The sequence below is a fragment of the Anoplopoma fimbria genome, chromosome 19 (assembly GCF_027596085.1).
Source record: "Anoplopoma fimbria isolate UVic2021 breed Golden Eagle Sablefish chromosome 19, Afim_UVic_2022, whole genome shotgun sequence".
NCBI classification, from domain to species: Eukaryota; Metazoa; Chordata; class Actinopteri; order Perciformes; family Anoplopomatidae; genus Anoplopoma; species Anoplopoma fimbria.
In genome coordinates, this window is record NC_072467.1 from 20,519,776 (window position 1) to 20,545,201 (window position 25,426).

The following is a 25,426-nucleotide window of genomic DNA, read 5'->3' on the forward strand; positions in this document are numbered from 1 at the left end:
CACCAGAGGGAATATCAGCTCTGTGGGTCAGAACCGGTCACAACACACAGAGAAATACCGGAAACAAAGTAAACCCCTCTTCAAAATATGGGTCTGAATTGTGTCATTCTATAGGACAGATTGAGTGAACTCCACTGCTGCTGGTGCTACATCTAAAATTAACTATAAGGCATGCATAGCACAGTTGACAGTTCAAATGATTTATTGATGACTATAAGTCATTAAATTATAAAATAGACAGACAATACAATAGTTATAATAGTTTCTGTCTGTTTATATAATATTTACATATAGTATATATAATAGTTACTGTGGATTCTTTACTGGTTTTTTTTATTGCTCATTTGCTTATTTATAATACCAGTACTTATTTTGATCTTGTTTTTTTTACTATGTCTCTTGTTTGCACTATCCTCTATGCTGCTGTAACCCTGTACATTTCCCTGCTGCGGGACTAATAAAGGATTATCTTATTGTATCTTATCTTAAATTAAATATTTGCAATAAATTAAACAAAGTAAACCCTTCTTCAAAAATATTGGTGTGAATCGTGTCATTTAAAAAGGACATATTGAGTGAAGTCCACTGCTGCTGGTGCTACATCTAAAATTAACTATAAGGCATGCATAGCACAGTTGACAGTTCAAATGATTTATTGATGACTATAAGTCATAAATTAAATTATACAATAGACAGACAAGCCCAAATGAATACACTGTGCAATATAATAGTTATAATAGTTTCTGTCTGTTTATATAATATTTACATATAGTATATATAATAGTTACTGTGGATTCTTTACTGTTTCATATTGGGGGGTTTTTATTACTCATTTGCTTATTTATTATACTTATTTTGATCTCGTTTTTTTTTACTATGTCTCTTGTTTGCACTATCCTCTATGCTGCTGTAACCCTGTACATTTCCCTGCTGCGGGACTAATAAAGGATTATCTTATCTTATCTTAAATTAAATATTTGCAATAAATTAAACAAAGTAAACCCTTCTTCAAAAATATTGGTGTGAATCGTGTCATTTAAAAAGGACATATTGAGTGAAGTCCACTGCTGCTGGTGCTACATCTAACTATATTGCATAGCACAGTTGACAGTTCAAATGATATATTGATGACTATAAATCATAAATTAAATTATAAAATAGACAGACAAGCCCAAATGAATACACTGTGCAATACAATAGTTATAATAGTTTCTGTCTGTTTATATAATATTTACATATAGTATATATATAATAGTTACATTCTTTATATAATATTGCTCATTTGCATACTATACAACTACACAGACAATAAATACACATACTATACAACTACACAGACACAGACAATAAATACTTATATACAACTTCACAGACAATAAATAGCAAAATAAAAAAAATAGAACAGCACATAACTATAAAGCATGCATAGCACAGTTGACAGTTCAAATGATATATTGATGACTATAAATCATAAATCAAATTATAAAATAGACAGACAAGCCCAAATGAAATATTTGCAATAAAAAAAAAAAAAATCATAATGTCAAAAAAACGTTTTATTTTGAAAGATATGAGCGGAAGTTGCACATGTGTTCTTGCTCCAACTTGACGCAGGTTGAATAATGTGTGTCGGCCACATAGCGGTGCACAGATGCTTTAATGCGTGCTGTGTGGACTCCCAGCTACCTCCATCCACTCTGCAGCAGCGGGAGCAGCGTCCTCACAGCAGCCGAGAAACCTGCACCGTTTTGGGGGTGGAGGTGGTTGGTGGTTGGTGGTGGGGAGGGGGAACCCAGCTGCAGAAGCACCGCCCCGGCGCATGGACGGTCCAGCACAATGGCAGAGGAATCGGGGGTACCTCTGTTGTGCACCAACAACAGGTCGCATGGATAATCCCTCCATCCAGCCTCGATGATGAGTGACAGGAGAGCCGTGCGGGTAGCGGGGCTTCTGGTCCTGGCTGTCGACTGAGAGAGAGAGACAGAGAGATAAAGAGAGAGAGAGAGAGAGAGCAGGTGATTCACTCCGCACATGCACATCTGCAGCTGTCCCAGATGTCGCCGGCATTTTGCATCATCGACATTAAAGTTGTGTAATCAGATAATATTCCAGTCCAGCTTGTTGTTATCTCCGAGGTACGTGTGGTAGAGGATTTGACATTTGGCGTCATCACTGCTGTGACATTAGAGGGGGATGTGTGTGTGTGTGTGTGTGTGTGTGTGTGTGTGTGTGTGTGTGTGTGTGTGTGTGTGTGTGTGTGGTCACAGACTTATGCTCTCCTGCAGCACTTAAAGAGGCTGTTTTTATATTGGGGTTTGTCCAAATGTCATGTTGATGTATTAAAGGATGAGCCAGGCAGTTCTGGGGATGCACCATGAGCAGCTGGAGGATGAGGATGATGGAGTCTCCATTGCATTTGCATCATTCTCTATGCTATAACCCCTCTATCATATAGCCATACTGTATATCCCAGGCTTAGGAGTCCTTTTCTGTGCAGTGTTTGCATGCTCCCCCCTCCTGTTTTCATGGGTGTCCTCTGGTTGAGACCCCTCTCCATGCACGTCTGGGACTCTCCAGCCAGAAGGCACTGACAAGCCCCCCCCCCCCCCCCCGTCACAACCACTCCTCTTAATGGTTAGAATGGGATAAAGACAGGAAACTAATTCAGCATTTTACAAGGATGATTAAGTCAAAATTTCCAACCTCCTATCAGTATCCCTATCCCTAGCTTAGCATAACCCAAGGTGGCCCATGAGGACGAGACAAACATGATGCAATGGAAATTTAATAGCCACATGGGGGGTGTTTCACTTTGGCAGTTCTATTTCTGGTGCCGTCGCATCATCCCAAAATTCCCCACTGTGGGGTATTTTTAGGAAACCGTGTCAAAGTGGGGAACAGGGTTTTGGGAAGCTCAGTCCAGCACCGTCAGACCAGTCACAGGGGGGGGGGGTATTACAGCGTGGGAATGTATGTGGTTGGCTTTAAAGCTACAGAGGGGGGTGGGGGGCTGTTGGGAAGTTACTCAAGCGCTGCCGCTGCTGCTTGGCAGGTGTTCCCGAGCAAAGCATCAGCGTAAATGCTGCCACCGTGTTTTTCTTTTTTTCTTTTTGAGGGGGAGCACAGATCAGACAAGCTGAGAGGATAAGCCTCTCAAGAGCCAGCGCTTTACCGCTAAGAGCTTGAAGATTCTACCTGATCCAGGTATGACACTTAACACCCCCGACCTGTTTTGACTGACTGATGCTGAATTAAGACTTTTAAAGTTTAAACGTCTTGTTCTCATTTTCAGCTTCTTGTTGAATTGTGAGCTCAGGGTTAAAAAAAAAACGTGAACTTTTCAGCCTCTCTTCATGCTGCTGGATTCTTTGCTGTGTTGCCATCAGCAACCAGACGGATCAAGACGTTTCTGTCGTGTTTTTTGTGTGATCGTCTTAGCGTTGATGAGGGAGCCTGTCTTTTTTTCCCTGAGAAACCTCCATGTAGGTGCATTGTTGACACTGGTGCTGATGGGAGTCGTCTGAATTGAGCATAATCCCCATCTGCACTCCACCTCAGTTATATTCCTACCACTAATCTCAGTCTGAGGGATGTTTTCACTCTAATCTGCCCTTCTGATTCGAGTAATGTAATCTAACTGAAAGAAGCACTTTCTCTCCTTCTCTCTCTCTCTCTCTCTCTCTCTCTCTGACTCCCAGGTGTAGTGTGGCTGGGGGGGGTGCTCAGCAGGATGGAAATAGATGCCCGGTTTCGCTACTATTTCCAGCACCCGTGGTCGCGCCTCATCGTGGCCTACCTCGTCACCTTCTTTAACTTCCTCATCTTCGCCGAGGACCCCATCTCTCACAGTCAGACAGGGGCCCATATGATCGTGGTGGGCAACTGCTTCTCCTTCCTGTTCAACAAGTACCCGGGCCTCGGATGGAACGTCCTGAAAGTAATATGCTGGATACTGGCCATAATCACTGGCATGTTAGCCGGGAAGTTTATATTCCACCGCCAGCTCTTTGGTAAGTCATGCACACAATAATGCAGGGGAATGTGCAGAGTAATGGCTCTGCTGAGGGAGGGATCCTTACTTCCTGAGTTGTTTTTGTTCTGGCTGCTCACCAGTGAAAAGCACTTTCCACCCATAATCCAATTCTTAGCAAAAAAAATAATGGAATTAAAGACAGTTATCATCATTTTATCTGTGCTCCTACACCCATATCTTTGACTCTTCTCATTTCTGCCTTTCTTCTCGCTTATCATCAGATCTGGGTCAAACACTATTTGCAAATCCTTTATTTTGTGTATTACTCTGTGGCTCCAATCTTGATTATTAGGATATCATATGCTCCCATAACATTTTTTGTTTCTTGTCTATGAATGTCAGAAATTGTGAAATATGCCCATCACAATTTTTTTAAAGCCCAACTTGGTTTTTTTTGTGTTTTTTTTTTTTTTTTTTTTTTTACAAATATTCCATCCTGAAAGAAAACAGAAACTGGGAAAGTGTCTATTTTTTTGCTTAAAAAATGCTTACGTGGCCTGAAATGACTTAATTGATAAATACAATAATCGTCTACTGCAAAGTTTTAAACAATTACGATTATAATAATAGTTTTAAAATGATACAAACACCATACTGGAGTGTACATGTGGGATTTATGTGATCTCTTGCTGCTGAATAGATTTATTAAACTGTACATATATTAATGCAGTATGCATATTTTTATGCGAAAAATATTAGTTGAGTCTTGTTAGACTTTCTACTTAGTTTTAAAGACTATTCTTTCTGTTTGTATCTGATCAGTGGTTCTTTACCTTTTTGGCTTGTAACCTATTATAAAGATGCACGATCTACTCACACCCACTCTCCTGATGTGGGCTGGATGTTCCCAGTGAAGAACACAAAACAAACAAACAAAACAACAACAAAAATACTCTTTTCAATCTGTTTAATAGAGGAGGTTTAGACACTTTGTATCTTACCATAAAATAAGTGACAGACAATTAAAGATGCATAAAGGGAAATAAACTTGATTAGATTTCCCTCACAAGGATTTACAACAATTCAATAGATCTTTCACCGGCAGACATTTTCACATGTCACAGCGGGGGAAAAATGGTGTAAAAAATACAATTAAAACAGAACTTTTAAAAAAAAAAGGATAAAAATCAATGCTGCAGAACCAGAGATATCATCTATTTTTAATGTCACGCATTCTTCTACCTTTTCAAAACCTGTCGCCCCCACATCACATTATGCGTTTAGCTGGTAATGTGACCTCAAGACATCACTCACTTGAGGCAAGTTTTCAGATTTTGCACAGCTCCCTCTGGAGCAACAAAAGACTTTGTACAACTTTATTTTCACATATGCAGTAGTTCTCCCCGACAATCAGACTTTGATGTGTAAAATCAGTGGAGTTCCCTTTTAATAATGTCGTTTAGGTGTGTCATATTCAGGATCCCAGTATTGTGCCTGCTCGTGCATTGGGCTGACTTACAGTGACACTTAAAATGGAACATATCCATCATTAATCATGTTAGTTTCACCTGTGCTTTTCCTGCTATGACGGGTCAAAATGTCTTGTCATCCAAAGAAAAGTACTGTACATCTATGATGGATTTGTTCCATTTCAATAAACCATGCCAGTGAGCAAGCGTGTTTACAGGACTCTGATACACCTAAATGGAATGCATCCATCATAATGTTTTTGATTACACATGCTTTTCCTGCTATGATAGAGCCTCTGCAACACAACATCGCCTCCTGTTGCTCACTTCCTTCACCTCTCACACCTCCTTGATGCATTTCCTCTTCTTTTTCACCCTCTTGCAATTTTTCTCACCTCTTCTTACAGCCCCAGCCATTTTCTGATTTCTCACTCTCCAGAGGGCTTGACTCTTTCCATTTCACTCTCCTCTCGTAAGGCTGTGACTCCAATTTCATCAGCCCAGTCATTTGTTTTAACTGCCGCAGTTTGCAGTGCTTTTTCTTTTCAACTGACACATTTCATTTCCCAGTCACTTCACAACTCACTTAGGCCCAGATATTATTGGCCACACTGGCTTATCTCTTTGGGATGAACCACTAATGACTATAATTGGACGGGCAAAGAGAAAGGGAGGGGGGGGGGGGTACGCTGAGTGATCGTCTTTTCTGAGCATAAATAGAAAGCCAAGAGCGCTGCTCTGCAAATACAGAATCCTCAATAAGAGGGGAAATGGAAAATTGCTTTGAGGACCGTGGGTCTGATAATACCAGCTGTTCTGTCCTCTCAAGTTACAATCGTTTGATTAAATATAGTGTTTTCTTTCTTAGGATCTATGTTCATGCGGGTCAGGATGACCCATATCGGATTACTTCATGCTTACATACAAGGTCCTTCGAGATTTCTAAGACTCAAATAGAAAAGTTAATTTGACATAGTTTTATATTGGAATAGGTCTGACATACAATATATCATCTTTATTTAGATTCTCAATATGGTGGCCCACACAAAATAATGTCATATTGAAATTCACATGACAACAACCTAAATTGATGGCTTCATGAGAATCTGGGTTCCCTTGAAACAGAGTCACCAGCCAGACAAAGAAACACTTATGATGTCAGTAGATATAAACTCTTACAGTTCACTTACCCAACTTACAAAACAAAGTCTCACCTAACTCTAGTCTTATCTAGCTATGCAGATAGTTATTGTTTGGTTAAATATTTTGGGAAATACACAACTGATATTTAATCACTTTAACAACAAGGTTGGCGGTTCAATCCCTGACTCCTCCTGTCCAAGTGTCCTTGAGCAAAAGACTGAACCCCAAGTTCCTCCCCAAGCGCTTTACAGAAACCCACCGCTCCTAAAATACTTAGGAGTGGTTCAATGCAGAGTTGAAATTTTAAGTAGTGTTAGTTTTATGTATGTAACAATTAGAATAAAGTAAATAATAAGTTAATATGAAGCTAGAGACTGGAAGCAGGGGGAAAAGCTAGTCACACATGGTATCTTGTTTTGTTTTTTATCTCTACCTAAACAGAAATGTAAGTTTTTTTGATGTCTTGGGGGAGTCAGGTGCATTGACTTTGTGGAGTAAGCGCTGGTTACCTGGCAACAACATGGTGATGACTGAACTACTCAATAATCTATCGTTTAAAAAAAAAAATCAATAAAGAATATTTCTTCAGAAGAGAGTGGTTCAGATTAAAACTATACTGTTTCTGTAAAGTAACAATTTTGTCCAGAAATCTCAGATCAATAATTTAAAAACCTTGCAGAATAAAACTACAACTCTGCAGTTACCAGTAGAGCGTGGTGAGGAAAGATTTTTTTGTAATATAAGTGACCCGTCCTTTTAAACTTTTTGTGCGTAATTTATACGCAAACACAGAACACTTTTCTTTTCTGTCAATACTGTGCAAGCCAGAATACCTCAATATATTACTCCACCATTAGCATTTTCTCATATGCGTGACTCACGATAGTAAAGTATGTGCTTCATCACATGAACTGTAGTAGCTCTCAGTGCGGTTGTACATTAAGGCCCAGTGTATCTGGTTCAGGGTCTGAACACTCACATTGGCTTGAGGGTAGAGAGGGACAGAACAGCCAGGTACAACTAATGCGCTTCAACAAGCCTCCAAACAGATGGTTTGTGTGTCTGTGTGTGGGTGTGTGTTTTTGTTAGCGAGAGAGTGGTGATATTTTTGTGTGTGAATGTGCAATTGTATACGTGTGAGTGAACAGGTCGGTGTGTGTGTGTGTGTGTGTGTGTGTGTGTGTGTGTGTGTGTGTGTGTGTGTGTGTGTGTGTGTGTGTGTGTGTGTGTGTGTGTGTGTGTGTGTGTGTGTGTGTGTGTGTGTGTTTTTACCCAGGACAGATGAAGTGAATCCGTGGCAGAGAGGGAAAGAGAATGTTGAGAGGCGAGATGTGCCCGGCACAACATTTCAGTAAAGGTCTTATGTAATCCCAACCCAGGTATAAGGCATAAGAGCTGTGTGCCTACAGCACCAGGCCCACTGCAAAATCCATCATCTATTATAGATCTGTCACACAGGCCCACATGGCCCACCTACTGCACATCATGTTGTCTGTACCGAGGCCCTGCAGATCTGGATCCGCTATATTTTCTGCACTTTGAAATGTTCAAACGTTTATTTGACGGTGTTTTTCGGATGCCATTTGATAAATATATATCACCTTGCATAATTTGAGTCATTTTCACGCTCCTTTTGTTTGCAGCTATGCTTAACTCAAAAATCAATTTGTCCCAACTCTGAAGACTTTTTTAAAGCATCATCTGCATCATCTATCATTTATAAATGGCCTAGAAAACATTTCATAGGGAATTGCACCACCTCCCTCCCTCAAGCGGTTTTTAGTTTTTTCTTTATTTTCCCATATTTGGCACAATATATGGTTTTCCCCCTTCAGAATCCCAAACAGATGTTAATCCAGTTGTCGCATAATAGTTTCATTGCAATCCTTGTATTCAGTTATGTTACTCAGTCATGTTGCTATTATAGTAGGCAGAGGTGCACAGTATTGTTCTCTGTTGGAGAAAAATCTGAATAAACTCTTGATGATGAATAGCTTGTGACAGATTATATGATTTAAGACTACATCTGAGGTTCAAGGAACAACCTATGCTGTTCCATTCAGCCACTCAAGGCTATGTGTGATCTCTAATGGAGTGGGCGGTAGCCAGTGACTTCTGGTCATTCAGAGGGAGACTAGCTGTCATTACACATTTGTATTAAATCTGAGGTCACAGTGTTTGTGAGATGTCTATTTCGGGTTGAATGTGCTTTGTTTGCGATCGGCCATGGATTAGATTGAGACACTTTTTTTCAATTTCAAGACATAGACTCCTTTGGGCCATGGTTTGTGCTTCACACAAAATAAAGAATAGTAAGTAACAGTTATTCGGCTTAATTTGAATAGTAAAAGTGAGGATGTAAGCCAAGTCAAAAATTCCCTACTCACTCACACAGACTCAAATGCTACAAAGTAGAAATGGATGTTGAGAACGTTTTGAAATAGACAATCTAAGATGGCAGATGTCAATCTGTTCCATAGTCTAGTGGAAGTGACAGCGAAGGATGCTTGAACCTTAACTGACAACAGCCATGAGAACATCAAAATAAGAGCGCTACAGGTCAAATGATGTGCAGATGGAACATATGAAATCCATTGACATTGAAAACATAAAGGTATAACCCGACATTTTGGCAATTTTAACAAATTTTATTTATTTCAGAGGGTCAGATGAGAAGATTGTAACCAGTATAAAGACTAGAAATACGGTCTTAAAAACGTCTACTTTCTTTTTGCATGAATTTTATATCTTTGTTGTTTTATGATCAGAAAAAAAAGTCTTAAAAAATTGAATTGATCAGTCAGGTTGTCCAAATAACACAGATGTAGTGTTATCAGATACATCATGTTTCTAACATATGACTCCTACATAACTCTCTGCAGCGACGCAGCACTAAAGCTTTACATTATGGGCCTTCTCTCACAGTAATTCACTGTCTCACTGCCCATATCCATAATTGGAAAAGCAGAACTGCTTGTCAGTTCTTTCTCATTCTGCCTCAGTCCTTAGGTGAATACATTATGCTAATCTATCTCACTCCAAGGCTTTTCGACTTCTAAAAGGTAAATTGAAGGGTAATTCTGAGTCATGTGGAGCGCCAACCTAACCGGATTAGACCCTCCTTTGCATCTTATTACAGACACTTACATTCAATCAAACGCTGACCGCTCATCTCTACTTGGAGGAGTCATTTAAGGCTCCAGAATAGCGTAAACAGCACAAAGAAAAAAGGTAATGGTAATGTGTGAAACCCTGCGCTCGTTGAAAACGGAGCTCTTAACACCGTTGCATGCTCTGCTGAGCTCTGCGTTTGTGTGTGTGTGTGTGTGTGTGTGTGTGTGTGTGTGTGTGTGTGTGTGTGTGTGTGTGTGTGTGTGTGTGTGTGTGTTACACAGTGTGAGATATGTCATTGGTAGCTCTGTTGTTGGAGGGCCTCTCGTCCACGTTCCCTGATCTTGATGAGTGTAGCCTCCAGGCTGCCATCTGGGTTCTGTCATATGTTATTACTGTGCCACGCAAAAGGCTGGGATGGCTTATGTACAGCACTGTGTGGCTGCGGGTCAAAGTTGAGAGAGAGTGTGTGTGTGTGTGTGTGTGTGTGTGTGTGTGTGTGTGTAAGAGTAGAAGAGTGGATGGGGGGATGTGGATACTCTCTGCATGCTTTGAATGTGTGTGTTGCTGTTGAGAGTGATTTAATGTCCGTCTATTCATGCTGCTGTCGAAACAATTAGTCTTTTAATTTGTCTTCAGGAAATTATTCAACAAGGATTATGATTATGATAATGACAAACATTTGCTAGTCACAGCTTCTCTGTTTCTGTTTTCGGTTTAAGAGAGGGCTTTAGAAAACTGTGAGGTACATTGTTAGCTTTTTTTTTTTTTGACATTTTATAAACTGAACTGTCAATCGATCGAGATAAAAATGAACTGATCAATTGATAAACTAAACAAAATAATGATTTAGTTCCAAGTTTACAGTTCTGGTCACAAATATTGGCACCCATGACATTTGAGAACATACTGTAGAATATCTACTAATAAAAAATCTAATCTAGTGTAACAGCGTTGGTCTAAAGACACTCATGTTTAGTACAGAACAGCAAATTAAACAATAAGTGTCAAAAAACACCACTTGGAGTAAACAAAAACAATAAAAACTGAAAGATTTCTATGACAATGGTATTGGCATCCTTCAAATAAGCGAAAAAAAACCTGTGATACATTGTCATTTCCCAAATCACTTCACTTAGCCAATAAATTATGATTACTTTAATGCTTAAGCCAATAAATGATCATTTTAATGCTTAAAAAAGCCATTTGTTATTTCCTGTTTATTTTTCACTTAAAACGTCTAAAGAGCTGAAGGCTGACCTGCAACCATCTGTAGTCATGGTTTAACACTGACTGTACGATACGCCGAGCACTAAACCAAGAAGGGCTTTATGGGCGAAGGCCTAAAAGGACCCCTTTTTTTTATGAAAAAAAGACATTAAAAGGAACGGCTGATCTTTGCCTAAGAATACATAAGAGTACCTACACAACCACATCCTTCTGGACAGATGTTCTGTGCACAGGTGAAACCAGAAATGAGCTTTTTGGCGATGCACTCCAGCAATTTGTCTATAAACGACCAAATGAAGCTTCTAAGGAAAAGAACATCCTATTACAGTTAAGCCTGGTGGAGGATCCATAATGTGGCGCTGCTAACATTTTAATCCATATTTTAATGAATTCATACAATCAATTATTCTGATGAGAATTTATTTGAATAAACTTTAAGTCTAGAGAATCGTAAAAATAGAAGCCCATCTTAATTTCCCAGAAGCCCCTTATGATGTTGCTGTGAATTGGTGGTTTAATCCAAACAAATCACCAAAGATATTCAAATTACAATCATATAAACTGAGAAAAAAAAAGCATTCCTCACAAGCTGTAACCAGAGAAGGGTTGTAATTTTCCTTTCATTAAAGTCTTTAATGATTATTGAATTATTAATGGTTTCAGATAGTTTTTTATTGATTGACATGGCAAATTTTGTAAGCACTAAATTGGGGTATGATCTTGATTCCGCATTCGTACAGTGCATCGCAACGAATCCACAAATAGCAAAGTGACCCGGGCTGATCCATACAGCTGATGTGCAGTTATAATTATCAGCCTCATGACTATTATTAGTGGGGGTGCAGTGAAGCTTAAATTTATATTCCTGTCTCACTGTGTGAGGCTGCTGTCTCTCAGATGTTGATGTCTTTGAAGGTTTTAGTACAGCGTGTGGCTGTATTATTGTCTGAAAATCCAAACTATAAAGTAGACATTCCTACCAGGAAAACGTTTGTCTAATGCTATTTGCACAAACATTAGAATTGTGAAATTAAGTTACAAATGAATCATTATTTTTATATTAACAATTGAAAAAAAAGACTGTATGTGTAATATAAAAATATATTGATTATAGTGACTACAGAGCAGCAGCCTCTGTAAGTTCTGAGTCTTTTAACATCTTTCAGCTCACTGTTTTGGTTTTTAAAGTTTTTACACATTTACTGTTTCATTAATCTTAATGAATGCTATTGTTGCTCCCTCTCTGATGGATGAGTATAACAAATGTTTGCTAACACCTTCACTATATCAACTATAAACAATGATAATATGTCAGTGTTGTGTTTACAGCACATTACACTGTCCCTTAGGGGCCAAAATCTTAACTAATGTTGAAGTGCACTTTGGTGTCACAAATCATGACAATGAGACTAGAATACAAAATAAAAAACATTTACATTTTTCACTCCAAAATATATTTTAATATCTCATAAACCGTCAAGATACTTTTTCATCGTCACAAAGACATTTTTAATATGCTTTACTTGTCTCGTGAACTTAATTTCCATGTGCTGGCAGTAAAGGATAAAACACAAAGGTGTTTGCGTAGCAGACAGAGAGACAATGACTCAGAGCAATAATGACGAGAGCTACCAAACAAAGGAATCCAGCCAAAAGGAAATTGCTTATTTGCCTGAAATCTATGACTGCTTCGGTCTGGAACCAAGCCATAAATAACAAAATGAACTGATGTAGCAGGCCTCTTCCAGGAACCGGTACTCTGGTAAAGTGGCCCAGTAGACAGCTCTCTCTGTCTGGACTCTACTTGCTGCAGTCTCCCTGCAGAGGGACTTCTGTTTGTCATTTCCCACCTCTGATTTATCATCCAGACGCTTAGTTACAGAGGACTTCAGCTCTGGGGACGCCAGTGGCTGTAGTCATGGCTATTCCCAAACTACCCCGTGATGCTGTGGCCCAGTAAGAAGTGTGATGAATGGGGATGCTACAGTGTGTACATGCTATGATCCAGGCAGTGCTGAGGCTCTCTGCACTCCGGGTTTGTGTTTTGAGGGAGGATGTTCATTAGGATCCCTAAGGAGGGCAGGGTTGTTGTTCTGATGCTTCAAATCATAAACAGGACACAGAAGAGATGAGCACTGAAACCTAAAAATAGATGAAAGCGCACACTCGAAAACAGTGCAGCTGCCCTTTATTATAATACAAAGAGCAGTGATTGAGATGGAAAGACTGCTCCATCAGTAGGTCAAGAATCAATGTGGATACGCTGGTATCACTTCATGAGCCATGTTTTGTTTTTTTTGTTTTCCAAGGCCCAGTGTTTACTGCGTTCATTGTTCATTTTGACCACATTTTCACTGCACAACAGTCATAATATTTGAAGATGGAGTGTTGGTGGCGTGTTGGATTCGTTTTGATAAGACTACAACAGGAGTTAATTCCACCACCTCTACAAATACATAACAGGGTGATGTATTCATCCACCTGTGCTTTCCTGTTATGATACAGGTGCAAATGGGTGACAAATTAAAGGGGGAAAAAAACAGGTGTTTGTGGTTAGCATCTGAATCCATTTATTCAAATGACCCCTTAAATTTGTTACCTGTATGTATGGGACTGAGCAAATCGGTACATTTAACAACAACATCTTTGAACACAAACTAAACTTGTGTGTAGAGCTGAAATGATTAGTCCATTAATGGACAGAGAAGAGAAAATTAATGTGCTAATGTTCCTACAATCTGCTAATCATGTTTGTCATTCATCAACCAAAAAATGGCAAACATTCAATCACTGATGCCAGCTTCCCAAATGGGAGGATTTGATACTTTTCCTCTGTTGTATACAGTACCAGTCAAAAGTTTGGACACACCTTCTCATTCAGCTACTTTGAAGAATCTAAAATATAAAACATATTCTGGTTTGTTGAGCATTTGTTTGTTTACCACATAATTCCATATGTGTTCCTTCATAGTTTGGATGTCTTCAATATTAATCTACAATGTAGAAAAAAATAAAATAAAAATAAAGAAAAACCATTGAATGAGAAGGTGTGTCCAAACTTTTGACTGGTACTGTATCTTCATAGATTACATTTTTGGGGTTTTGTAAGATGGATAATACTAGCAATAGGTTTATGTGAACTTGGGCTGAAATTATGAACTTACAAATGTTGAAATTATATTGACAAAAAACATTAGTCAAGAAAATAATCAGCAGAATAACTGTTAGTTAGTTGCTTTGGTTAATGTCTTCTGACAATATCTATCAATCAGACCACAGATGATGATTTACGAGGTGAAGCACATATAAGGATGAGAACACTTCATGTCAACAAGTCCAATACTTTTGAAATATCAATTTCAAAACCTGACAGTAATTCATTTTTTTCTCCGTGCTATGATAATTGGATCATGAACCTCTGCCACTGGCTCATGTTTAACAGTATTAAAGCCAAGGTAACTCGCCAAACCGTTCCATCCATTAGGTCCGCTCAGTCACCCAATCACCCCGACCCTCCTGCTGGCTCTGCAGCACAGCCTCCTGTATCGGTCTCTTTTCAAGGCGAGCAGATTCCTCTGGAACCGCTCACTAGCCATAATATAGAGCACCGGGTCCAGGCAGCTGCTCACGCTGCACATGGCCTCAAAGAACTCATAGGAGGCGTAGAGGACGTTGGTGTTAGACGGCGTGACCTGGTTATTGATCCTCATGAACACCAGGGTGACGATCATGACGTGGTACGGCACGAAGGAAACCACGAAAACCAGTATGGCAGCGATGATGAGCCTCAGAGGCTTCCCTCCCGCCCGCTGGGCTCCTCTGTGCCTCCTGCCCGCCGGGAGACGCCTCAAAACACGGACCGTCTTTACGTAGAAAGCCAGCATGACGCTAAACGGTAGCAGGAAGCCTACGATTGTTCTGATGACGGTGATCGTCTTGACGTAGATTAAAGGGCCCTGGATGTGGTCCATACAAACGGTGATGTTTTCCGATCGCCGAATAGCAAACGTCAGAAATAAGTCGGGTATGGAGCTCAGGATCAACGTGACCCACGTGCAGACTGAGCACAGCTTGGCTTTACCCACGTCCCACCAGCGGAGAGAGCTGATCGGGTGCACCGTCCCGACGTAGCGGTCGAAACTGATCAGCGTGAGGAAGAGGATGCTGCCGTATATGTTGATGTTGAAGGAGATCTTCTTGAACTGGCAGAAGACCTGTATGTCTTGGAGGTGCGGCCTCTGGAAGGTGAAGTAGAGGGTGAAGGGGAGGGTGAGGATCCAGGCGGAGTCGCACAGGGCCAGGTTCAGCAGGAACAGATTGCTGGTGCTCGAGGTTTTCCTGAAGCAGGAGTAGTTGATGAGAGCCGCTATGTTTCCCAGGATGCCCACAGGAAGGGCAAAGGAGAAGAGGACCAGCAGGATGTAGCAGTACCAGTGGCCGTTCTCAAACTGGCTGCAGAATACTGTCGACTGGTTCAGGAACTCCAGAAGCACCTCTGGGATTCAAGGACAGGAGTTAGATTTGATATTGTGTTATTATTATTCTCAATATCGTCACCTGTTTTGAGGAGTAAAAGAGTAGTGCAGCATTTTAGTATTGTGCTCCTATAAATCTAGAGGAGACTGGAGGTGAAATTATTGATTACGTTTTTATTAAACCGTAACAAAAATCTTACCTGACATTAATAAAGTGTGTTTATTTCTCATAAACACAATATTTTACTAACTTTAACCACCATTGTTGCTATGTGCAGAAAATGTGCATTTTTAAAACATTGACATTGGGAAATGTTGTCGTTTTAAAGTCATTGGGGTTTTGCAGAATTGGCATTCTTATTTGATGACGTTGTTAAAAAAGAATGGTCAAAAATAAATGAAGCAGAGACAGAGATATCATGAATTTTAGTTCCTAGTATAGGCATAAGGTCAAGCTCCAAAAACACTGGTTCCTGCACTACCCATAATTCATTTCGATAGTGTCTTTTGTTACAACCTCTGACAAGTAAATACCCGCTTCTTTCAGACTTTCTGTTTTCAGACTCCATTGTCTTCTCTGTGTCTAGAAAATGTACTTTGACATGTAAAAATAGGCCCTTCAACACGCCAGAAATCCAGTCCAACAAGAGTGCCAAAGTGTATCTATTATTTATTTTATTTTTAACTGTCAAATAGGGATAGTTTAATACATACAATAATTAAGATCTGCTAAGTATCGCACAGAAAATTATACCAAATTGAATAATTTATACTTTCCTTTAATTGAGCTGTTTGGCTCTACATGCATTATCCTATTGAGTAAGCAACAGATTCAAACATGCATAAATAAAATGATCTTTTATCCACATAACGGCCAATATGCACAATTATGTAAAAGCAAGCTGTGTAAATCATGATTTTTTTTATACCATATAAAAAAAACACAGTTGTCATTCTGTTCTATATGGCATACTCATTTTAGTTGGTTTTATTTTTTCAAAATTGTAATAACTCCCAGATTAATGTAGGTCTCACTCTGTTTTATTGACTCTGCCAGTAAGCCCTGCTCTCAAACACTACTTTATGTAAGATGTGTTCACCCTCTCTCTCTCCAAGGGCCCTTTTTTTTATCTACAGTAGTCTCCCTAGTCTCAGAGCGTCACCAGCGTGTCCAGGAAGCGAGTGCTTGTCTGTCTGCTGTGAACAATGAAACCTGGGGACTGTTGATCTAAAGCCAATATGTCAGATAATAAATCCATTCATCAAATGAGCTTTTGTCAACAATTTACTTTTTGCACATTTCAACCCAGATCATGACAGAAAAGGCACATTTCTTACATTTTCTATTTTGTTTGGATGAATTTTCTGTGTTATATTTTATCAACTTGTTTTATTATCATATGGCTACACAGCAAGTAATACTTTAATTTTAGGAAGTGGTAATGTAGGCAGAATTTACATTTAAACAACAGTTGAGTCAGGGAATTGAAATAAAAATGCCAATTAGAAAACAATAATGATAAGAAAATAACTAATAATCAAAAATTATAATAGAAATAATAAAGTTTGTTAGTTAATTATTGTATCATACATTATTTGAAAAGCTGAAAACATTATTATTTTTTTAATCTAGAATATTGTAAGTGAATGGTTACCTCTATTAGCCATGACAGACTTGTTGAGGAGCGGTATCCTGATGAATGTAGACTGTGAGCACATCTCAGGTCGCCTTCACTCCTCCTCCACCAGCTGTGTGCTTCTCATCTGTCAGGAGCTGCTGCTGCACTCCCCTACCTGTGAGACTGGTGTGTGTGTGTGTGTGTGTGTGTGTGTGTGTGTGTGTGTGTGTGTGTGTGTGTGTGTGTGTGTGTGTGTGTGTGTGTGTGTGTGTGTGTGTGTGTGTGTGTGTGTGTGTGTGTGTAATACAGGAAATCACTGTTGAAACATCTAAGATACATTGAGTAATTGCATGTCTGTGTGCACCAGTGCAGCTGTTTAACTGCTGGTCTCTGCTAGTTCTGCTGTTGTGTTTGTGTTTCTGGCTCCGGGGCTTCTGTTTGTCCTGTGAGTGGATTACTCCTATAAATCGAGTGACTTTATAACCTGAGCACTTCCTGGAATTATTGCATGCGATCTCATTATCAGGCGGGTAACCATAGCTTCTTCAGTTTCAATCCCTTGATTGCCTGATACAACATGGACTGGAGTGGGAATCCTAAAAAACGGTGCACTTAAGAATTACTGTGAATTTGAACATACATTTAGTTGCCAGTGTTTAAGGTACACCTAGAACTAATAAAGCTGTCCTGCAGTGAAGAGTGGTGTTTCTGCTATTTAGCCAACTCTTGTTGATTTTAATTGGGTGGACAAATTAATAGGGACACCTCTCAACAACAACACAAACTCCCTAATGATCATACAGTTGAATCAACACCTCTCTAAAACGGTTTCAACAAAAACTGAACATTACAACCTTCATGAAAGCAGGATCACTGGATTTGTAGCTGCTGATTTTATGGAATGTGTGTAATCTTGTTCAATACTTTGTCAAATTAAAATCAGCTGTCTTGGCAGGCTGATTAGCCTAAACTATACAGTGTAGACTCTGCCACCCTGCCACTGCAATGTATCTGGACCAAACAGCACGCAATTTGACAGTCTGAATTTTTTTTTTTGGTGTGGTTTCTGTTCATTGGATCATTCATGGTTATTTCTTATGGTATTGTGGAAGTCATTTATACTAAAATGGCAGCATTTCACTCTGTGTGTTCATTAGTATCAACAGAAATGGGCCGTTGAGGCTATAAACTAGGCTACATTTACATCATTGGATTTGTTTTTCCACAAATTCTAATAATTGAGACAACTTGCACTGAATTCAGACACAGATATTGGTATTCAAATAACCCCTCTAATGGTGTAATGACTAAAATTTTGTATTGGAACCCTCCCAAAGAAAGTGGGACACTTATGAATATCTGCGAGTCAGCTCTCTGGCGCATATCTGTTTATCACCACTAGATGGAGACACAGCTACATGTTTGATTTTTCATTTCGGAAACAACTTGAGATGTGGATATGACCTCACCCCAAACAGAACACTATAAATAGCTTTAAAGATATGATACTGTAAATACTGTCAATAAGTATTCAAACTTTATTGCATTCTTTTTAAGAAATACAGCTGCTTGGTCCATGTGAGTGGGTGTGTTTGCCGACTGGGTGAGTGAAAGTAAGAATATATATTTTTATTTTTCTATGTGTGTGTCTGTGTGTGAATGCCTTGTCAATGTGTGTTGCAGTTCTTGTCCCCTGCCGGGCCGAGCCTCGCAGCAGGCAGTGCTCATGAATCACACCTTATTGGGCTCCTCTGCTGTCGGGGGTGGGGGTGCAGTGACTCAAACAGCTTGGCCGAATAGTCTTGAATCACCCCCCTAGTTAAATCCTGCCCATATAGGCTGTGAGAGGGCGGCTGTGCTCGCTGGCGCGGGATGCTACTTTAAAAGTCAGATCTGCCGATACACACTGTGCTCCTACATCTAAGCCAGGGCTCATTGGCACTTGAGGCAATTAAGTTTAGCCATGCAAGTCAATTCAATTATGCATCTGTGATGAGCCCTGAAATACCACAGAGCAAGACGTATGGTGTGGCCTCACTCTAAGCCACCTTGCTTTTGCTAAAACACCCTTTAGAATTGATGGTGAACTAGTGTTATGAAGAGAATATTAACGTTAATATTCTCTTCTGTGACTAAAGTGTAAACCATCGTTGCAGACAGATCTATTGTTCACTACGATGTGAAGGCATTGTCAATATATTTGAACCTACGGCAGGAGGTCCATTCATTATAACGGCACTTTATCTCAATAAAGATCCTCATCTCCATAGGAATCTCAACATCTTTGTTTTCATGTGAGCAGCGAGGAAAAAACTAAAAGTGAGCAAGCTGAGATTGAACAGCATGTAAAACTATTGGAGAGTGAACCAGCCAAGCTGTAATGGGAAAATAAATGGAGCATTCTGCTATGCTGTGTGTGTGTGTGTGTGTGTGTGTGTGTGTGTGTGTGTGTGTGTGTGTGTGTGTGTGTGTGTGTGTGTGTGTGTGTGTGTGTGTGTGTGTGTGTGTGTGTGTGTGTGAGACACAAACGCAGAGGAGCTGTAACTCAAAGGGATGCTGACTGAGCTGGAGGAGAGAAAAACAAAGAGTTGTTCCTGGGAAGATGGCCGCTTCTGGCACTGGATCACAGCAGAGGGAGAGCCTAAAAGTGTGTGTGCGTGTGCGTGTGTGTGTGTGTGTGTGTGTGTGTGTGTGTGTGTGTGCGTGTGTGTGTGTGTGTGTGTGTGTGTGTGTTTGTGTGTGTGAGCGAGCAATATGTGAAATAGTCGTGATAGTATTGCCAAGCTTCTTCATTCAGGATTTCTTAATTAACAGTCAAATGAGTAACCTTGAAGCCGTCGATGGTTCACTGTATGAGGAATGTTCATATACGGGATATTAGGGAGTCAAGTTTTGGACCCAACCTGTCTGTTTAATATTGGATATCTGCAAATACTGGGTAGATACTCCTATTAACCTAAATGTTCATTTAATATGTATCGAGCACATGTTGATGGCAACTGTTGCCTGCTAAATTTGGCCTATCATATTTTTAGGAGCTTCTTGACCCAAATACTTAAGGCCCTAAGTATTTATTTATTGATAAGCCTTAATTATTGATAAGGGTGAAAGTTTAACCACAGAGAAGACGTATCACTCTGGTGGAGTTTGAACTACAGAAACACATTTTGTATTTAGGTTATCTTGTTCATATTGTGTCAGAAACTTATAAATTGACTGTCCAATACTATCAACTTTTCTGTGAATCATTATTTAGTTTAAAAGGGCACTTTTTACACTTTACACATCATCAGTTGTGGGGGAGTCTACTCAGCCTGTAAAAATGGTTGTAAAATATGTCCTCTGGCTCTGGAAGATGAAAAAAACAACAGATGTTGTCATTGTGATGTAATCAAGAGTATCTTGGCTACGATATGAAAATTATCATCATTATTATTATTATATATTATATATTATCTTTAGCTCGGCGTCAAACCCAAGAATTTGTAGAAGATTCTGCTATGATAGAACTGTAAGACATGGAAAAAAAAAATGATAGGGGATCTTTAATGTGGATTTCAAATTCTGATCATCTAAGTATTGTTTGCATGATTATTCACAATGGATATACTGTCATACATTTAACACATGTGTTTTTTGTTTTTTATTTCTGTCAAATTTGTCAAAGTATAATATAAATGAAAGAACCAGGAAATGTAAAAAAGATGATTGAATCAAGCTTAACTGGATTTTTTGTCTTTGCTGCCTTAGACAGTTGTACATGTTTTCAAGCTAGTGGACAAGCTAGCGACCAAAAATAGTCATTTACATAACCTCCAAGGGTCAAACATAACTATGCTATCGGTTGCATTATGGAGATGAAGAATCCAGTGTTTTTGAAGCTTGGCCCACACAAAAAACTAAACATTTAGATATCTCTGCGTCTGTAGCTTTACATTTTGACCTTTAAAAAAAAAAAGAAAACTCTGTTTGATTTTTATCTACTAAATCCTATTTGACCAAGGTCTGCGTGATGGTGGTGGAAACAAACACCCTAAATTTACAAAGTGGATTGTACATGGAGCCATGTGGGAGGTACATCAAGGACTGTTACATTATGCAATTTCATTATGCACCCCTAATTGCATCACACATGTTATTATTCAGACCTCTCAGTAATTTATACTTTACTTATGTAATGCGTTTTCATAATGCCACTGTGACCCGAAAAACATGGCCTTGAATTAAATGTATAAATATGTTTCTGTTTGTCATTAGGGGGCAACCAAAATAAAAATGAGTCCGTCATTATATTTATATAGCTAGTCACAGAGGAGATATAAGCCCCAACTGTAGTCTTTACAAGGTAAGACAACAAGCTAAACAGTGGTGTAAAGAAACCTTGTTGTCTTCATGAGTTCTGCTGAGCGCCGCCACCACCAGAAGACAAGCTGGTGTCATTATGCTTTCTGTGCAGAGGCTTGCATATCTGAATCAATCTCATGCTCTGCCGGAGAGACGTTTCTCAATAATTTGATTCCGAGCGCTGGATTGTATTAAAAAAAGAAAAAAAAAGAAAAAAGAAAACACCACAGGTCACGATTGTTTGAATAATTTCTCTAATCATGCAGAACTCACATCATGAAACAAATGAGAGCATCAATCCACCGACATCACGTCCAACAGATAAATAAAAATTATGTGGAATTGTTTCTGCGGGGGGGTCGATGATGAAACGGTGACAGTTGAAGCTGGACGGGATAAGACAATTACTTCAAGGCCGTGCTAGTGACACCTCAAAACGCTCTTTAATCTTAATTTTAAAAGCTTAAAGGGCACTCTCGTCTGACAGAGGGGGACATTATTGATCTGTGTGACTCATTTATTAACTTTCATCTTCATTTTGGTTGGCCGTACATGTTGGCAGGTTTTGACATGCTGTTTGAATCCCCCCTCCCCCCCTCCCCCCCCACTGACGGCGGTGTGTCCTTGTCATGCCCTCCTCTAGGTCGATACCTGCGCCTGAAAATGTTCCGCGAGGATCATGGCTCCTGGATGACCATGTTCTTCAGCGCCATCCTCTTCCTCTTCATCTTCTCACACATCTACAACCTTATCCTGCTGATGGCTGGGAGCATGGAGTAAGCCATTCAATCTCTCTTGCTTTCTCTCTCTCTCTCTCTCTCTCGCTCTCTCTCTCTCTCTCTCTCTGAGCTCCCCTTTTCCCTCATTCCCTGCTTCCCATTTGTAAGAGCAACTGTACGCTCCCCCCCCCCCTTCGGCGGAGGGTGATTGATCTAAATGTCTCGCCTGAACAGAGACTCAATGGCAGTCTGATTAATCAGCCCGGCCTTTAAATCACAGGTAGGCGCGGGCAAGAGGAGGGTGGTTAATCCTGAGAGATCACCTTCAGCACACACACTTATTCTCCCATGATGTTTGTTTTTTTTGTTTTTTTTTATATACCCCTATACAAAAACCAAGATGTATTTGCCATATCACTCTCAGCTAATGCATTGGATTTTTGCTCCTGTTTCCCCCCCGCTTACCTGCTGATAAAACCCCTGCGCACTGCGGAGCTTGACACCCACCCACACATCAAGCCAGTGACAGGAATCCGTTTATGCATTTGCAATGTGTCCGTCTAGAGGTAGGAAAACATGCCCTTGAAGCCAGCCAGCCAGCCAGCCAGACACCAGGTTGCCACCAGGTGATTTACCATTTTTTTTAGTCTGTTTGGGGGCTGTAAAAAAAAAATAAACTGTGTGGCAGGTGTCTATTCAGGTACAAGCTGTCAGAAAGGAGGCCATAGCTGTAATGAGATCCGTCCTTACAGTGCTGCTTTTCCACATTAACAACACACATCAACTATCCGTACGGCGCAGGCTGATGAAGGCTATTAGCTTCCAGGCAAGTTGTTGTGTTTTTCTATGGCCAGAGGGATGCGTTTGTATAATCAGCCCATCTGTCACTCCGGCCAGCTCGCTGACACCGGCATCCATCTTGTCCCTTCTCTCTGGTTGGCCGAGAAAGAAAAAGAAGGAAGCCAGTAGCTGAGGAGAAAGGGGCAGGTCCGCTGAGACGATGAATGTTGCTTGCTCAGGGAAAAGTTACATTTGCAGTCGCACCGAGTGCATCTGTCACAAAGAGGATTCCTTTTTCTTCTTTTTTTTTTTAACTGCCTCTCATTTCTTCCTTTTAAAATGTGGAGGAAAAGAGCCCTTTTGAGTCTGTCAGTGCATTTATTTTTTTGCCGTCAGGAGTGTTGCACTAGATGACATTTGGATAATACTTAAGGAAAAAATAATGAGTCACTCAGGCATTTTGAGAGAGATTAAATAAATAATGTATAACGTGATACATAATTTATATCCATCTAACATGTGCAAGTCACTCTGCTCATATTAGCCGCATCACTTGTCCAGGTATAAAAAGTAGCAACCATAACAGCCTATTAAACAATTAAACCGGCTGACACGGCACTAAAAACTCACCCATGATTATTTGCTTTGGATGCGAGATGAGCGGCGACATCAGTTCTCCTACGTTGTAAGGCTCTCTCCACAAAGACAGATGGTGCTGTTGTAAAGCGAGTGAGCCCGCCGCTGCCGAGACACCTGGTCCTTTTTATTTTTTTTTTTTTTTTTTTTGCACTTGTCCAGAACCCCTCCCCTCCTGTCCCGCTTTTCCCCACTTGTTTTCTTTCTTTCTGCTCCAGCAGTGTGTCCACCGAGGACCCGGGCCCTGCCAAAAACCATTAGTGTTCACATCTCTGTTCAAGACCGACATGTAAGAGCAATGTTCACACTCTGCCAGGATGTGCATCAGAAGAAGGTCTCCCGGCTGCAGGAGCATGAATGCAGCAGAGTGAGCGAAGAAAAGGGGGGTCTGAGAGGACTGGGGGGGGTACTGGTCCAGCCCCAGTGATGCAGTGAAACTTAAGTCTTTTGATCCATGTCCAAACCCTATTTGCATCCCCCCCCCTCTCCTTCACTACTCCAACCAATCCTTCACCCATCAGCAAGGATGTTGTAGTTTTCTCTTCAGCCACAGCACAAAAGGAAAAGTACAATATCCCATTGTGACTGCAGCCGCCCCTCTGTGGGAGTGAATGGTGTTTTTCCCCTTTTTTATTTTATACCGAAAGAAGTAGCCGCTGTGAGGTATTATTACCGCCAAAGGGTTTTTTAAAGGGTAGGTATTTTGGCATAGCTGGCTTTGACATCTAGCCATGATGGTGCACTGCAGGGGGATGCCTTTCTGGTGGCTGGTCAGGGCGTCCCACACACACACACACACACAGAGGGACACCAACCACATATTGTTCACATCTCTCACCTTGCGCAAGTTAGCTGAGACATGTATGTGTATGATGAGTTTGTGTGTGGCGAGGTTGGAGGGGGAGGTGGGGGGGGGAGTAAGCGTCTGTCTCCCTGACCTGCTGCTGTATGCCGCCCGCGCCCCCTCCGCTCATTAATATGCTTTCATTTTCTCTGACCTTTCAGTCATGTCTTGAGCTTGATTTAATTAAAACCAGCGATACATCCACACACAAAAAAACTGTAAACAATCACTGATAAGGGATTGCCTATCTTTTCTTCCGGATGACAAGTATTTATTCATGTAAAATGGATTCATCAAAGCCGTTATCGCTCAGCTACGAGAGATTTTCCCAGACTGTGCAATCTTACACATGTCCAACAGAGCCAATATTTAAACAGCCTCCTCTAGCTCAACAGCTATCAACCTGTTACCTGGCTTATATCATATTGGGGGGGGGGGGCTGTCCATTGTGGCACCCTGGGAGCTGTAAGCCACACTTGTTACCAAACCCCTCACATCTGGGGCTATTTGCATTTTAATGTAACTGTCAGATTAGGAGGGGGCTGTTTGTGTGAAAACCAGGGGAGTGTGACCGCCCGGGGAGTTTCACGGACTTCATGAATGTTTTGTCACGCCGCGCAATCCCATTCCGCCATCTTACGGCGCCATTACCGGCCGAAATCAGCCCCCTAATGAGATGGTGTTATTTAATTAAGACGGCCCAATGCGTGGTGTACACATTAATCACGACTAATTTAGAGAAAGGGGGTGGTAAAGTATTTGAAGGTGGAGGGAGGGAGGGAGGGAGGGAGTTTGTTGGGGTATAATAGGGAGCTGGAGTGGGACAGTGAAGCTGTAAAATGACTTTCAAGAGAGAGGGGTAAGCTGAAAAATGGGTGGAGAGAGGGTTGCAGCTGGTGGATGTCTTTGATGAGGAGCAGGGAGGGATGGATGTGGCATTTGACTACAGTGATACCCTAAGTGGGATTAGACCCCGTCGTATGAGGACATTTGTTTACTTTGTTTACCACGATCCTTTGTGTGCGGAGTGCATGCTAGTCCCCCTCGTCTGTCTGTTTGCTTGTCTGGCACTAAGCTGGGGTA

The 25,426-nt window shown here is 40.6% G+C and overlaps 1 protein-coding gene across 1 annotated transcript in view; it reads left to right on the plus strand.

Moving 5' to 3' along the window:
* Nucleotides 1-1,622: 1,622 nt before the first annotated feature.
* Nucleotides 1,623-25,426, plus strand: part of tmem117 (transmembrane protein 117) — a 42,093-nt gene continuing 18,289 nt past the window's right edge. Inside the window, exons 1-3 of the mRNA XM_054619600.1 lie at nt 1,623-1,854; nt 3,699-4,010; nt 22,008-22,140. Of these exons, the coding sequence (XP_054475575.1) occupies nt 1,623-1,854; nt 3,699-4,010; nt 22,008-22,140 (677 nt within the window). The remainder of the gene's footprint in view (nt 1,855-3,698; nt 4,011-22,007; nt 22,141-25,426) is intronic.